We start from the raw sequence: 16,385 nt of genomic DNA, 5'->3' as shown, positions 1-16,385 counted from the left end.
GTACCGAACAGCTGGAGCGTATTTTCGACGCTGAGCGTGTTTACTCAAAGGCTTGATGAAATCTGCTCTATGTAGCAAACTGGTTTATCTGGGGGTAAATGGCCGCATAGCCGGCTGCGGTCAATGCGTTCCAAAGGTATTCCAAAACGCGTGAAAAATCTAGTTGTACGACATATTCTTTCATGGCTCATATGTTATATGCCCTATTTGTCGACCTCTAGTTCTGATTTATATCCTTCCCTCTCACATACCTTTGTAGCAATCACACATTGGGCTGGATTTTGCACATGGCTGTATTGTTTCACTCATAGTGAGGCCTGCGCTGCAGGATGATTAAACAAGGCTATTGAAGAATCCAAGCATGAGACTTTCACTTAAATTTCATGCAACTCTTGTGAAAGTGATCGCTTATTTGTATATGATCACGCAGGTAGTGGGTTTCTTCAAAGTGAGGTCAGAACTTCAGCTGATTCTTTTAATCCTTTTTGTAAGTTGTAGCAACTTCTTTAGTTTATGGAAAACATGTCTTATTATTAAAAATCTCAAAGTTCCTGTTATTTCTTTGGCAGCCTAAAGAGTTCCTTCCAGTTAATTCATTTTCAGCTTTCCAGAAGGCAAGATATTCCCATACAGTTCTTTCATTAAACTATTATCACCATTATTATTTTTTTGCAGGATCCAGAATCCTGGGACATGTATATTCTCCTTCATTTGTGACCCATTTTTCTCCCTGTTGTAGATTTTCCCATCTATCTTCCATTCGTGCTCTAAAATGCTGAATAAAATAGAAGTTGCTGTAAATACAAATTAAGATCTTTAACTACAGAAATTGCAATGAACCAAATAGCTATGCAAACATTAATATTTTATGTACATTTCTCCAAAATGTGACAAGCCAAAACATACACTGGGTGCACAATTATTAGGCAAGTTGTATTTTTGAGGATTAATTTTATTTATTTCAAAAAAACAACAACCAAGGACCAATATAACCAGTCATCCTTTCAATAACAATCATAAGCCTTCCATTCATGGAGTCTGTCAGTTTCTTGTTATGTTGACGATCAACTTTTTGTGCAGCAGCAACCACAAGGTGTACTGTTTTCCTTCACCATAAATCTTCCGTTTTAAGAAGGGCCCACAAGTTCTCAATAGGGTTTACATCAAGAGGAAGGGGGCCGTGCCATTGTTCTTTCATTTTTAAGGACTTTAGTAGCTAGCCACACAATGGAGTACTTTGATGCATGTGATGGAGCATTGTCCTGCATAAAAATCATGGTTAGACTTGATACAGACTTTCCTGTAGCACTGCTTGAAGAAAGTGTCTTCTAAAAACTGGCATTAGGTTTGGGAATTGATTTTGAGTCCATCTTCAACCCGAAAACATTTCACTATTTCATTTTTAATAATACCAGTCCATACCAGTGCCCCACCTCCACCTTGCTGGTGTCTGAGTATAAGTGGAGCTGTGTGCCTGTTACTGATCCAGCTAGGGTCCCATGTATCTGGTCCATCAAGAGTCATTCTCATCAATCCATAAAACCTTTGAAAAATCTGCCTTCAGATATTTCTTGGCCCAGACTTGCCTTTTCAACTTAAGTGTCTTGTGTGATTGGATTTCAGCCTTCTTTACCTTGGCCATGTCTCTGAGCAATTAATACCTTGTACTTCTGGGCACTCCAGGTAAGTTGCAGTTATGGAATATGACAGCACTGGAGGATAATGGCTTCCTGGTAGCTTCACATTTGATTCTTCTCAAATCTTTGATAATTAATGTGCATCTTTTTTTTCTAACACATTTCTTGTAACCCTGTTAAGTATTTCCAACAAAACATTTTCTTAGCTTAACAATTTCAAGAGTGCTGCATCCCTCTAAAAGATTTTTATAATGTTTGACTTTTCAGTGTCAGTTAAATCTCTTTTTTGGCCCATTTTTCCGGAGGAAAAAAAGCTGCCTAATAATTATGCAAACCTTGATATACAGGGTGTTGCTCTCCTTAGGCCACATCCTCATTACACAAATACACGTCACCTCATAAGCTTACATCCACTAAGCATTCAAGTTTATACAGCTTGGAGGTGGAAAATATGCATTAAAATGAGATACAGTCAAAATACACATTTGCCTACTAATTGTGCACACAGTGTAGACTTACTCAGTTGATTGATTAATGTGGCCACCACCCATGTCAAACATGTCTCTAGGCAGCTAAGAGGCAATAAAAACAAAAATATAACTGGGAAGTTACATTTTTAATTGTTCTAATTGTTTTTAATGGTTCTGTTTTAATTGTTTTGATTGTTCCTGGTTTATGTTTTTGTGTGCTAGCTGGAGTCCTGTTAATAAGGAACTATAAATTTAATTAATAAATAATAAAACTATAGATAAGGAATATAGCAGCCAAGATAAAACTAAAGAGCATAATCAACATAACCACAATATGGGCTTAACTGCACTCCTCAGGCTCCAGGCTTACTATTTTGGCTTTGGCCATTAAGTCAAATCTTGTGTTAATATATTAAGGTTTATGGAACTATTAAACACATCATTCTAAGAGAGTTTTTTTTTCTGAACCACACTTGAATGCACCTATAAGATCATGACAAGCTTGCAAACTCAGAAGAAAAAGAGTTCTTACTGATATATTGGGTCTTAGTTCAACTTTGCTTCCCAGAATGCTTCATTCTTGGTTCTTTCGTACACATAAGATGTACACTTGGACAAGGTTATGGTTATTCAGGAAATGTACGTGTGTGCATATATAGTTCCATATGTATGAGGCCCAATTTAGCATATTATTTCTTGTAATGGCCTCATGGATACAGGTATTCCTGAACTTAGGATCGCAAATGAGCTTGGTGCAATGATAACATGAAAGATCCTGTGGGCTAGGAAAAAACCTTGCATATGAGAGACTAATTAGTTCAAAAATCAAAGACAGATACTTATTGTATGTGCAAAGAAAGAGAAAGCTGCAAAGAATCTAGCTGAAGAGCAAAGAATGATTTATTTGAAAAGAGCCACAGCATATATATGCAGAGTAAGATGGTGTAAACATTACAGAAATGTGCCTTGCATATGGCGCGGCTATGGGATTTCTTTTAACATGCGCAAAAAATTGTAGCCATAGCTGACAACTGGAAGAAAACTATTGTCGTTTCCATATACAAAAAAAAGGCAGCAAGAACGAATATACAGAGGAATTAATTTGTTCTATTGCCTGGGAAGATATTTGGCTGAAATCTGATTGAAAGAGTAGATCATTTATTCATAGTGAATACTGCAAGCCCAAGGTAGCAGTGCTAAACAATTAAGTTGGAACTGAAAGATGCCTTTTGTATCAATTCCAGCTGCATATAACGCATTTTCATATACTTGTAACAGAACTTACATCAAAGAATGGGTTTCGTTTCCAAACTATGATTAGCAAGTGTATTCTATCCATTCTACTTTTTCCTTCTTTTTTTTTGCAAAGTAACTATAAAGAAAACGTCTTTTCCAGGAGAAAAAACAAAATATCCAAATGAGTTCTGATATGAGGGCTCAATAATCTTAGATGAGCTTCCATTCTAAAGCTTTATTCTTCGAGTCCTACACACACATCCTTATGGCCTTATTTATTATTTTGGAGTGAGGAAAGGTATGCAAATCCTCCTTAAATAACATTGTTTTACAGTTTAAAGTTGCTTACAGCTTTTTCAATCTTCTTCTACCCGATCTCTTCTTTATTAACTGTGAAGCTTTTTCTATCTAAAATATATTCAAATACATAAAATCTGCCCTGGAATTGGAACGTAGGGGGATTTTTACGTAGGGCTCTGAATTGGAAATATCAGCTGATTCCATTAGGGTAAAAGGTGTTAAGGTTTTTTCAATTATCTGGCTGAAAAATTGGGCTCTTTTCTATGTTCCCCAACCGAGACAGGTTTCATAATAACACATATTTTTTTCTCTCTGTCTCATCCAGCCAACTTTCTGTGACCGCCTCGAATTACAGCTGGAGAATATTCTCTGACGTTGAAATCCCAGCGTTCTCAACTGTGGGCGGAAGCGGGGCAAAAAAATTCCAACCAACAACTACAGGGGCAGTTCTCGTTGGTTCAACCTCGCGAGAAACTTTCTCTCGCCGGGTTACTGGGCAACCGTGGAGAGCGAAAGCGGGGTGGCTGGGCGGGCTGCGCAAAGATTACGTGACAGCTGCGCGCCGGGTGGAGGGCAGTTTCAAGATGGCGGCGAGTCCACTCCGAGGTCTTGTCCGGTGCGTGTGGCGGTTGGAAGCCGGCCGGTTCTCGGCACCTCCACAGCGAGGCTTCCGGTCGTCTAGGCCTGCAGCTGTTCAGGTAGTAGGGCTCGTGCGAACTGTTAAGGAAAGATTAAAACACCTTTAAAATCCACGGAAGCAAAGGTCAATTTCTCCCCAAATTAAGGGACAGCCGAAAAGATGCTTGTCTGGATGGAGGTGATCTAAATGGGCATTACTTGCTTGACCTAAAGGGAGAGCAGGAGCGAATAGGAGCATTTGCTGTGTTTTAATTTTTCAGACAAGGTCAGTTTAGCTTTCTATATTTTTCCACTTTAAATCTGGCACCTAATAATACCTATTTTGTTGTGTTGCAACATTGGAAATGTACCGGGAGAAGAGAGATATGTGTAATTTCTTCAAAAATGCTCAACCAAAATCAGCTGAAATGGACACTGCCATCAAAAATGATTAACATGAATCTTAACCCTCCAGTTTAGAAACAATATAATTGATAGAATACAACTGTAAGGAATGGGTATTGGCACCCAAAACGCTAATATAAGTGGTTCTTGGTTAACAACCACTTGTTCAGCGACTGCTAGAACTTATGAGGGGCACTGATTGTACATACTGGTACTTGCAATTGTAGCTGTTGCTTGTTGTCTCCCTTAAGTTAGGACGTTGCAGCATTCCATGTCATGGAAATAGAACAGGAATAGGAATAGAAATAACTGTATTTTCACTTTGAACGTACACTAATTGGCATGCATTAAATGAAATTTTGTTGCATGCAGCTCTCAAAGGGTCACCACCTCCAATATACATTACATGTAATGTAACTGCTAAGTGGTGTGGTCCTGTGATGTACTGTGTTGCTTAGTGACAGAAATTCCAGTCCTAATTGCCATTATTAATCAAGGACTACCTATACAACCAATCTAACCACCTAGTTTAGAAAGATTATATGGTAATTAAAATAACAGTTTTAAGGAAGTGTACCAAATAGGAATTGAAAAGAGTTGTTTATTGTACGTATTATGGATACATGTCCAGGGGATGCTAGTGACTTTCTAGTTGTGTTTTGGGGTGTGTGAAAGCATATGTACTTTTGTATGGAGACAATCATGTTAATGGCCAAGAACCTGAATAACTTGTAGCAAAGTTCAGATTGTGTGATACTACAAGGAAAGCGGACATGGCAGTTAATACGGAAAAGAGGTATATAGTTGTACTTGACTAGAAAAAATGGAGTAAATGATTATAAGTAAATAGAGAGAAATTAAAGCAATGTATGCATCATTAGAATATTCATTGAAGAAAAAGGTTGGTGACATTGCAAGATGTGCAAATACAGGTAGAGATGGTATAATAATTCACAAAAGTTATAGGAACTATTTCAGTTTTAGCAGACCAAAGACATGACTATGAACTTCCTATTCTCTAAACATTTATCAAATACCTTCAAAAAGAATCTAGTTATTATTAAATGGTTAAATTTGTCTATATGTTGTGAAATTAAAGAATTTTCATCATGTCTTCTGACTGCTAGTTGGTGTTCATGGATGCGTTCTGCCAGTCTTCTGCCTGTTTGTCCTACATAGTGGTTGTTGCAGTCCTTACATTGTATGTTGTAGATAAGTCCTGTTTTTTGGGGGGGTCTTTTTTTCTGTTTAGGACAGGGGTAGTCAACCTTTTTATACCTACCGCCCACTTTTGTGTCTCTATTAGTAGTAAAATTTTCTAACGACCCACCGGTTCCACAGTAATGGTGATTTATAAAGTGGGGAAGTAACTTTACTTTATAAAATTTATAAAGCAGAGTTACAGCAAACCCCTACCGCCCACCATGAAAGCTGGAATGCCCACAAGTGGGCGGTAGGAACCAGGTTGACTACCACTGGTTTAGGATGTTTTGAAGGGCTTTAGTTTATTAAAGAAACTGCCAAAGAAGCCAACAGCAAACAGCCCAACTGAACAATTTTTAGACCATCCCCACCAACGCTAACAGGCAAGCAACTGGAATATAAATTGACAGCAAGCTGCATTCCTTACTAGCAATGATAATGTTTACCTAGTTTGGGTAATAAAATGTCTGCAAGAAAACAAGCTCAGAGAACACCAAGGACCCTTCATATTTAGTGAGTGGTTGCTGTCTAATCCTATTTATATCCATCCAATCTATCTTTAAACATAGAAGTTACATGGAAATAGCATTGGTTAGGAATGCTAGCATAATGATCCTTCTGGATTTTTCAGGTTTTTGACACCACTGATTATTTGTGGAGCAGCCCAGCAGTTGTAAATTAAAGGCATGTTGTTACTGCAGTCTTATTTCTAGGACCATCACTAGACAGTAACATGGGAGAACTACTAGTCTAACCTCAGTGTAATGTGTATTCTGAGATTGTGATTAAAAACTTTTAAACTTTGCATACCATAGTTTTAGTGCTTATAGAAATGTTTACACACTGAGACCTAGCTGCTGGCTTGCCATTTTGCTGTTGTTATAAACATTGTAAAAGGTGCATTGTGTAGGTTAGAAGTGAATTGTATTGCAAAGTTTTTATATTTTTGAAGAGGTTCCTTGAGACTTAAACAAATATTTAAGAGTAAAAAGCTTGAGGAACATCTAGAGAGTGTCTTGAGTGCTCTTACTATTCAGAGAATATGTGCTATTAATGCCCCAGTCCAGGAGAAAATTATTCATGATCATGCTGGATCAAAATGTGATTTGCTTAGTCTTAAGTTAACACATTTTTTGAATCCAGATATTGTGATTTGTAAACCATTATTTTACCTAAGTTTAATGTGTAAAAGAGCTGTGATTTATTGAATCAATAATAGCAATCAGGACTTAACATGAAAATGCACAAAAGAATGCCAAGATACATTAAAAATACAGATAGTACTTGCTTAAGGTTATGATCAACCTCTCCAAAGCTACTTATGACCCAGTTCCAGAGTTCTGATTACTGCACACATCTCCGCCCCCCCGTGTCACATGTGATCGCATTTTGGGTGCCTATACAACCATTTGCAGTATCCTGTGGTCATGTGACTGGTTTTCTGCAATCTTTTCCTGTTTCTGGCGTTTACTTCCAGTTTCTGGTAAAAACGCCCATTGAGTAAAATGAGTTTGCTTAACAACTGCTGCAAAAATGATAATTAAATCGGGCAATCATGTGGTGACCTGCTTAATGACCGCCGTAACGTACAAACATAATTTCGGGCTCAAGTAAGTTGAGGACTAACTGTAGTACAGAATAATTCAGAAAGTTCTATAGTAGTCACATAGTCTTTTCCCCCTTGGAAGTGCCAATGTAGGAAAATAGTATTTCTCAAACATGGGCACCATTCATTTTCCCCTGTACAGAACTGAGACAGATACCCTTCACCTGTTCAGTACATTGTTCTTTCTAATCCTTTGGTAGGATGTCAGATTGGTGTAAAATACTTGCTCTTAACTATCGAAACTGTAATCCAAATTCCAGTTAAAATATTGCAGTATTCCTTCCTCTCACGGGACAGTAACTACTAGAAGTAACAGTTTATGGATTTTGACTTAGATATCTTATCATCACAGGTCACTGTCCGTGATGCTTTAAACCAGGCCTTAGATGAGGAGATAGAGAGGGATGAGAAAGTTTTCTTGCTCGGAGAGGAGGTCGCGCAGTATGATGGTGCATACAAGGTAAGGTCTATCAAAGCATTCTAGTATAAGTATTAGTATAATTATTTAAAAGGATATTATTTTAGCAGCAGTTTGACCTCCTTTTTCAAATCTACAGATTAGCAGGGGACTTTGGAAGAAATATGGAGATAAAAGGATAATAGATACTCCTATATCAGAGGTATGAATTCAGAAAATACTTTTAATCTTTTTATTTTATCTTTAAACAAATTGGCTTGCAAGTGAGTTCATTGGTATCTGTAAATTTTATTTCACAAAGTGATGGGCTGTGTTTGTGAATTTTTTAATTTGCTTGTTTTCCTTCCCTAGATGGGATTTACTGGAATTGCTGTTGGTGCTGCCATGGTATGTAGCTCCCATATGTTATAAAGTATTTTAAGTACCTTTAAAAATACCTTAGTTTTTGTTTACACACCCACCGACCTGATTCATTAAAAGAAACAAGATTTTTAAAGAAACTATTCTTTAAAAAGAACAGGCACTACAGTTTTGTATTCAAGGGCCCGGCAGTTCCAGTTAGATATAGGAAATGAATAGAGGACGATATGGAAGGATTAAGCAGCAATAGATTGTGCGAGTTTGTATCTCAATATTAATCCATTTGGTTTGTTTTACTAGGCTGGCTTGCGACCTGTTTGTGAATTCATGACCTTCAATTTCTCCATGCAAGCTATTGATCATATTATAAACTCGGCAGCTAAAACCTACTATATGTCTTCTGGGTTGGTGTCCGTCCCTATTGTCTTCAGGGGTCCCAATGGTGCCTCAGCAGGAGTAGGAGCCCAGCATTCACAGTGTTTTGCAGCCTGGTATGGGCATTGCCCTGGACTGAAAGTAGTTAGCCCCTGGAGTGCAGAGGATGCAAAAGGTCTCCTTAAAGCATCAATCAGGGATGATAACCCAGGTAAACCAATCCCAAAAATTACTATGTAATATGAATGCACTGACTTCTTATATTTTATCTGCATCAAGCATTTTCTGTACTTTCTTATGAACTCTAAAATACAGTCCTTGTTTAGCAACCACAATTGGGACCAGTAATTTGACTGTTAAATAAAGCAGTCACCAAGAGAAACCACAACTGTGCTGTCAACCTTACTTCAGCTTTTCTTTGCTTTACAGACCTGCAAAGGTTGTAAATGCGAGGATTGGTTACAAAGTTATTTTTTCATCATGGTCATAACTCTGAACAGTCTCTAAGCAAGTCAGTCTCTAAACAAGGACTGTCTGTATGAATTGCTGAATTTATATTAGAAAGCTTTCACGTTTATTAAAAATCTCAACATCTTATAACCAGGATGCAACAAGCTGGGGGAGCCCAAGTTAACTTTCGCAATAGCAACCTATTTTCCAGATGCAGGAAGTATGTCTTGGACTATCACATGCTTTTGGGAAAGTTTTCAAATTCAGGTAGTTTATAATTGTGTGGGCCTAAACTAATGTACTGCCCTATTAGTGCATTTTTTATTATATAATTAGAATTTTGATGTTGGAAGTGACCTGATGGTTTTCAAAGGCAAACTTTTATGGGTAGAGGGATGAAATATCAGGAAAACCCCACAAAAATCACTTTATATACATACATACATACATACATACATACATACATACATACATACATACATACATACATACATTTATTTATTTATTTATTTATTTATTTATTTATTTATTTATTATTAAATTTATAGGCCACCCAATCCCGGAGGACTCCGGGCGGCTTACAAAGAAAGAGAAAAGAAAAGCAAAATAAAAGAATAGTTTAAAAATTCCCACCACGCATATGTTCTAATCGGGGCTGGACCTTAACAATAAGGAATATAAGTATTAAAGGAACCATTTCAGGAAAGTTGCTATAACCCTTTGGTTTTGGATTTAGCAAACATTGTCTGAAGTTTCAGGAATGTTCTGTTCTCCTGAAAGATTAATAATAATCTGTAAAACTGCATGCTTTGATTTTTTGCATTAACATTTCATATGCTGTGCAGAATTAATTCACTATTTGCATAGGTTTAGTTGAAAAAGTAGCAATGTTTACTTGGCTATTTTAAAACTTAAACAAAAAATCTAATGTGAACTAAATAACCAAGTTTCACTTGTGGTATAAAATGTATGGAGGTGTTTCATGGTAGAGAGGCACAGATGAATTATTTCAGGCTTGAAATATTTTAACACCGGAGCTTCTAATACACTCCTGATTCCCATTTGATTATTTCTGACATTAGATATTAAAGGCATACCCAGAATGTTACTTTGCATGAATGCACACGCACTGCAGAATTTTGACTTTTGGAACTAACATGAACTCCTGGTACTTATGTTTCATCAGATATTTTTTTGTACTTTAGGTTTCACTAGGTTTCACTCCAAAGTATCAAGCTGGTAATGTGCAGGCCTTTATTGTGTCTTAAGAGTCTTCATTGTAAAAGTAATCTGTGAAGAGCACAATAATTTGTGATTAAAGCACTTTTTTTTATTTCTCATAGTTGTCATGTTGGAAAATGAGTTAATGTATGGTGTGTCGTTTGAGATGTCTGAGGAAGTACTTTCAAAAGATTTCATTGTTCCTATTGGAAAGGCCAAGATAGAAAAGCAAGGTGAGCAAGCATTTTTTAAAATGGCTTCTTTGCATCGTCAAACTTACTGAATTTATATGCTGCCTGATTCCCAAAGCAAAAAGAAGATAGACTGCAGAGTTACTAAATTTAGAAAGAAACAGAGAAAAAGAAAAGGCCTGGACGAAAAATAGAACAAACTGAGTTTGCAAGCTTCCAGAATTCATCCTACCCCTAATGATCACCCATTATTTCAATCCTTAAAACATACATTATTCCTTGTAGAAGTATGTTTACAAACTCAATAAGAATAGAAACAATCCAAAACCTTGGTCATTCATTGATTTTGATTTTTGAGAGGTAGCTTTTGAGTGTGCATGATTAATCCCTACGTTGAATAGCTTTGTCTGGTATATTCACTCCTATATTGTTATGTATACTCCCCATTGGTCCATCATGTTTGCTTAATTTGGTGATAGAAGTATACATAAACATTCCTTGATCTTTTTTAAATTGATTTACCCTTTTCCATTTCTAGATGATTCTAAAATATTATTCACACATGTAGAAATTCTTCTAATTTGCTGAGTTAGGAGAATTTCAACTCCTATGTTTGACAGTACCAGTAGTCTTCAGGTTGCGACCATTCATTCAGCAACCATTCAACGTTACAGTGGTGCTGAACAAGGGGGATTTATGAGCAAGCTTAAAAATGTTGCAGAGGGAGAAGGATGAGCCATGTTGTGATGTCACAATGTGCGGTCTCGATACTCTGAAACCACCATTGACACTTTTGTCGCTGGACGATCCATTGAGACCTAAACCGTCCCATAGAGATGGTGATCAGGAAGATGAAGCCTTGCTGGTCTCAGGGACATCGCAAAGTCCCTGATCGACCCAAGGGAAGCGCTTCAAGCCGGCGGTAAACAGGCAGCCCCCAGGCTGATGAAGTCGGGACAGCTCCAGAAGGAAGGAAGTGAAAAGAGAAAGTGAGTCCATCTGGTGAGGTATTTTTTCTATTTTGCGAAAGATTGCCCAAAGAAATTTTTCTTTAAAGCCAAATTAGATCCTTAAGCAAAAGAATTGAGCGGTGAAATTAACCCTAATTAGATTGCTTTGGAAAGCTTTTTTTTTCTTTGTAACTATTCTTTGTGGATTGAAGTGCTCACAACGTTTCTCATTTCTCCTCTTAAAGTGAACAGATTGATTTTTTTCTTCTGCTTTTTGTTGCTTTATTTTTTGACTTCTGGATTAAAACCTTGCTTCTTATTTTAACAATTGTTCCTATAACTTGTTATTAAATTTCACTAAAAGAAATTTAAAGAACTTTGTTTCCTATAAACCAGAGATAAATATTAGAAAGTGAAAAGTAGCACACTGCCACTCGGAGGTCAGAGGCTGGGTTTTTTGAAACAACGTATCTCTTCTATTCTTTGATTTCACTGACTTAGTAGCTGAAGGGTTTGCAACTTGTCTACAGAAACTGATAAAGAGCCAAGGGCATGGATTATTTTCACAGGTGCCTTTGAAAACTATTTTGGCAGGGGAAAGAAAGGGGCGGGTAACAGAACCCTTATCCTTTGACGAGCATAAAAGAACTTGTGTTCAAGTCAATCTAAAATAAAAAATAAAAGAGGCCTGGAAAGCTAGAGTGGCAGTGGCTATTAGTTGTTTTTATTTCTTTCTTCTTTTTTGGAAACATGGATCAATATTCAGATGAGGAAACCTTAAAATTCCAAAATATCTTGGCTGGAATTCTAAATCTATTGGAAGGATATGGGAGAATTGAGAAGAAGTTGGAAAGACTAGTCTTCCTCACAGCGAAAGATGAGGGGGTTGGAGCCCCAAAAATTAAAGGGGAGAATGAAGACATAGAAGATAAAGATAATAGATGAATTTATTAATGGAGCAAATGTGGGTGAAAGTGGAAAGAAGGGAATATGGAAAAGGGAATTCGACAAATTGAAGCTCTACCCCAGATTCCAGGATACAGAAGAAAAAAAATGGTAATGATGATGGACTTAAGAAGAGAAATATTTTTAGAAGCAAGATTGATAACCAAAGACAAGCTAATTTTAGTAGCAGCTGGTGGGCAACAAGATTACCTGAGAGATTCTTCAAGCAACAAAGTGCAGAGAGAAGTCTATAAAAACCTTATAAAGGAGATAAAAAGAAGACTGACACCACAATTGGCAAGAGAGATAAGACTGTTTTGTTACTGGAAAGATACAGATTGACAATGAAAGTTGATAATAAAAAAAATAGTTGATTTTGGTGATTAATAAGTAGGAATTTAGTAACTCTTAAGATTGTTTTAGATTGTTATTAAATGTTTATTTGTTAACAAATAATTAACTATAATAACAATAATGAAATTATAATGGATACAGCTTAATGATATGTACACGTACCGGCAAACTAGTAAAAGAAATTTGGATACAAATAGCAAATTGTGACTTGGGAAAAAGGCCTATAAATTTTATTAACAAATTTTTATTTAGATCTTGTTATAAAGGTTTAAGGGTTTTTTTTGGGGGGGGTCTGACGCGAGGAGATGGGACATAAATAATAAATGATTTTTAGCCAATTATAACAACAACAAGAAAACGTCAATGAACATTGTTTAACAATATATACATGCTATTGTATTGGCAAAGGTAACTTGGATATAAATTCTAAACAGTGAGTTGGAAAAAGGTGGGGGGAGGTTTAGAAACTTTATTGACTTTTACTTAAAAGATGTCATAAAGGTGTAATGTTATTGGAGGATTTTTTGAAATAGCTAATGAATGCCATGTGGTTGTGTATGAATGATTTGAGGTAAAAACATGTTCAAATAATAGTAGTCAAATGAGAATTGTGATACATTGATAGTAAGATATACAAAGATTTTTGATTTAAAGTGTATAATCTAATATGAACTATAAGTAATGACTGTGGAAGAAATGCACGAAAGTTATCTGTAACCAATGACACGCATGCTACAAGATGTAATGAAGGATGATTCTTTTTTTGTTTTTGTTCAATTAAAATAAAATAAAACTTTTCAAATAAAATGTTGCAGCGTCCCTGCAGTCATGTGATCACCATTTGCAACCTTTACTGCCAGCTTCTAATAAGCAAAGTCAGTGGGGAAACCAACAGGTTGTACATTGCTCTCGTTCCTGGTTTTTTTGTTTTTTTTACCTCACTGTAATATTCACCCAAAATGTCTGGCCATGCCCACTTGCCAGGATTCCCACTGCTTCCTCTATCATAGTCATGTGAAGTCCTCACAATGGTTCAAAATTCCCTGATTATGATGGCAACCAGGGTTGTCATTGCTAAACCATCCCAATCCCAATTACTATTGCAACCTTAGGACTTACTGGTAATTACAACACTCCTATAGTGTTTTGACAATATTAGGTATCTTTTTTTAACAGTAAAACATTTTTGAGATAAGTTCAACTTCAGTTCAAGGGTTTAAACGTTGACACGGTGACTATTGGATAATCTTTCTTTTAAAAAATTGAATTTAGAACAGATCTCTGCCGATGTTACAACTCTTAATCAATTTTGTGTTTCAGGAACCCATATAACCTTAGTGTCTCACTCAAGATCTGTTAGCCACTGTCTCGAAGCAGCTGCTGTCCTTGCCAAAGATGGAGTGGAATGCGAGGTACACATTATTTGGTTTGGATACAATTCACGAAAAAGATATCTTTGAAACTTGTTTCCTGCCTTTAAAGTGTGTTAAGAGTTCTGCTGGTTCCTTGGCTGCATCTACCTCCCCAAGCAACCGAGGCAGCCTTAGAAACCAGCTTTGATGAAAATCTCAGTTACCCATCATTCATATTTGCAGGTAACATATTAACAACTAGCCAAGGTAGATACTTGGAAGGAGAACAGTTATCTATCATGGTTGAATAATTTTCAAGATTTTCCAAAGTTAAAAAAAAATGATCTTCAGTAGTACACAAGTGTGGAACAGTATCATTCTGTGAATTTTCTCTATTTACTGAGAAAAAGTTACAATCTCAATTTATTTTCCAGACTACAATGGAACGGATAACTGGTCAATTTCTCAACTTTCTCATAGGTTATAAACCTTCGTAGTATTCGACCATTGGATATTGAAACCATTGAAACTAGCATCATGAAGACCAATAATCTTGTTACAGTAGAAGGTGGCTGGCCCCAGTTTGGGGTGGGAGCTGAAATCTGTGCCAGAGTTATGGAAGGTATTTGAAGCATCATACTATTGTGGTTGTTCTTAACATCAGGACACTGGTGTTCTCTTTGCAACTTCCAATGAAAGTTCAGTTGCCCTCATCCTTCATTAGAGTGAGTTTCTCTTTAGACTGCAAAGGCCATCCAGAGTGCAGTCTTTCAATGAAGGTCTAATGGTTAAGCACCATGCCAGGACTTGGGAGACTGAGTTCTGCCCAATTCACATCACAGGGTCGTTGTGGGGAAAATAGGAGGAAGAAGTAGTATTAGGTATTTTGCTATAAAAATAATGAGATAAATTAAAATCTAAATGGATAATAGAACCTTCAAACTTACAAACCCCTACTTGACATATCCTCAACCTAAATAAAATATGACTTTAGGTTTTTTTTTTCATGAACTATGCTAGTGACCCACAGTACCTCTTTCTAGCCTCTTGCTTCCCGAGAGGAATGATAAGTTAAATTTGGGGATACAGATTCTTGGTTCTATAAACTTTCACAAGCAGTTTCTTAGACATACCAGGCCAGCTTAAACTCGGAGGATGAATTTCAACCCATTCTTCTGATTTCAGGTCCTGCTTTCAACAATCTGGATGCACCCGTGGTTCGTGTCACAGGTGCCGATGTGCCAATGCCTTATGCAAAGGTCTTAGAGGAAAATTGCATACCTCAAGTAAAGGACATAATATTTGCTGTGAAAAAGACGCTCAATATCTAGATCTTGTGTGAAAATTTCGTTCGAGAATTTATCTTTTAAAAAAATATTATTTATGGAGCATACTGCAAGCCACTGTATCCAGAGCTGCACCTTATATTGCACGTGGATTGGAATAAGGCATTACAAAAGGAATAATAGAAACCATGTTTGATACAGACCATGTTGTCTCTCTCTCGCTCTCTCTCAAGAAGTCAATGCAAAGGGAGATGAATTATTAGGAACTTTCATTATATGGTAAAATGTCTTGTTATTGCCTACAAGGTCAGGTTTGCTCTGATGAGCAGCCTATTATATCAAGAGTCAGCTTGTGATTATTTTGTAACTTACGTAGCTTGTAATAAAGATATTAACTAAATTGTGTCGGTGTTGTATTTCTTACTTTCTCCGTTTATATCACAGAGAGCACAATCATGCCCCCTGCTATTCTTTCCTCTAAGACAGAGTTCCCGAACATTTCTGGCCTTGCGGGCCAGTCAGGAGAAGGAAGAGGGATTGGTTTTGCATGTGAGCGCAACTCCATTTGTGCAAGCAGAATGCACGTGCACCTGCCACTCATGCAATTGGCACGTGCATGCACGGATGTACATGCGCTCCCCCATTGCTCATGTAAGTGGGGATGCGTGTGCGCGCTTGCCCGTTTTCATGACCCAGTTGCAAACATGGCCCATAGGTTGGGGATCCCTGCTCTAAGCCACTGATGGTGAACCTTTGGGGCTGGCATGTCAAAAATTTGGAAAATATTTAACTTGACTTTTCAGGCATGTCACACACACCTCTCCAAACAAAAGAAAAACAATTTCTTCACCCCAATCTAGGCCAATCTGGAAAGTGGCACTTAGTGGCAGTGCCAAGGGTAGGCCTGTTTTTAAAGTAATTTTGGAGAATGCTCTTCCACGGCTATGCAGTTGCCCCAAACCACACAAAAGCATCTATCCCATTCTCGTGAAATTTTCAGAGGCTGCA

At 37.1% G+C, this 16,385-nt stretch overlaps 1 protein-coding gene across 1 annotated transcript; it reads left to right on the top strand.

Moving 5' to 3' along the window:
• The first annotated feature begins 4,187 nt into the window (after nucleotides 1–4,187).
• On the top strand, nucleotides 4,188–15,777 carry PDHB (pyruvate dehydrogenase E1 subunit beta). The gene is made up of 9 exons (XM_014068828.2): nucleotides 4,188–4,341; nucleotides 7,828–7,935; nucleotides 8,033–8,095; nucleotides 8,245–8,280; nucleotides 8,554–8,839; nucleotides 10,422–10,532; nucleotides 14,060–14,151; nucleotides 14,572–14,713; nucleotides 15,277–15,777. The coding sequence occupies exons 1-9, from the start codon at nucleotides 4,228–4,230 to the stop codon at nucleotides 15,420–15,422; spliced, it is 1,098 nt and encodes a 365-aa protein (XP_013924303.2). The 5' UTR covers nucleotides 4,188–4,227; the 3' UTR covers nucleotides 15,423–15,777.
• Nucleotides 15,778–16,385: the final 608 nt, after the last annotated feature.

The sequence above is a fragment of the Thamnophis sirtalis genome, unplaced genomic scaffold, assembly GCF_051295495.1.
Source record: "Thamnophis sirtalis isolate CommonGarterSnake01/CBP01778 unplaced genomic scaffold, rThaSir2_p1.2 scaffold_3, whole genome shotgun sequence".
NCBI lineage: Eukaryota > Metazoa > Chordata > Lepidosauria > Squamata > Natricidae > Thamnophis > Thamnophis sirtalis.
Note: the sequence above shows the minus strand (reverse complement) of the source record. Positions and strands in the feature narration are given on the sequence as shown.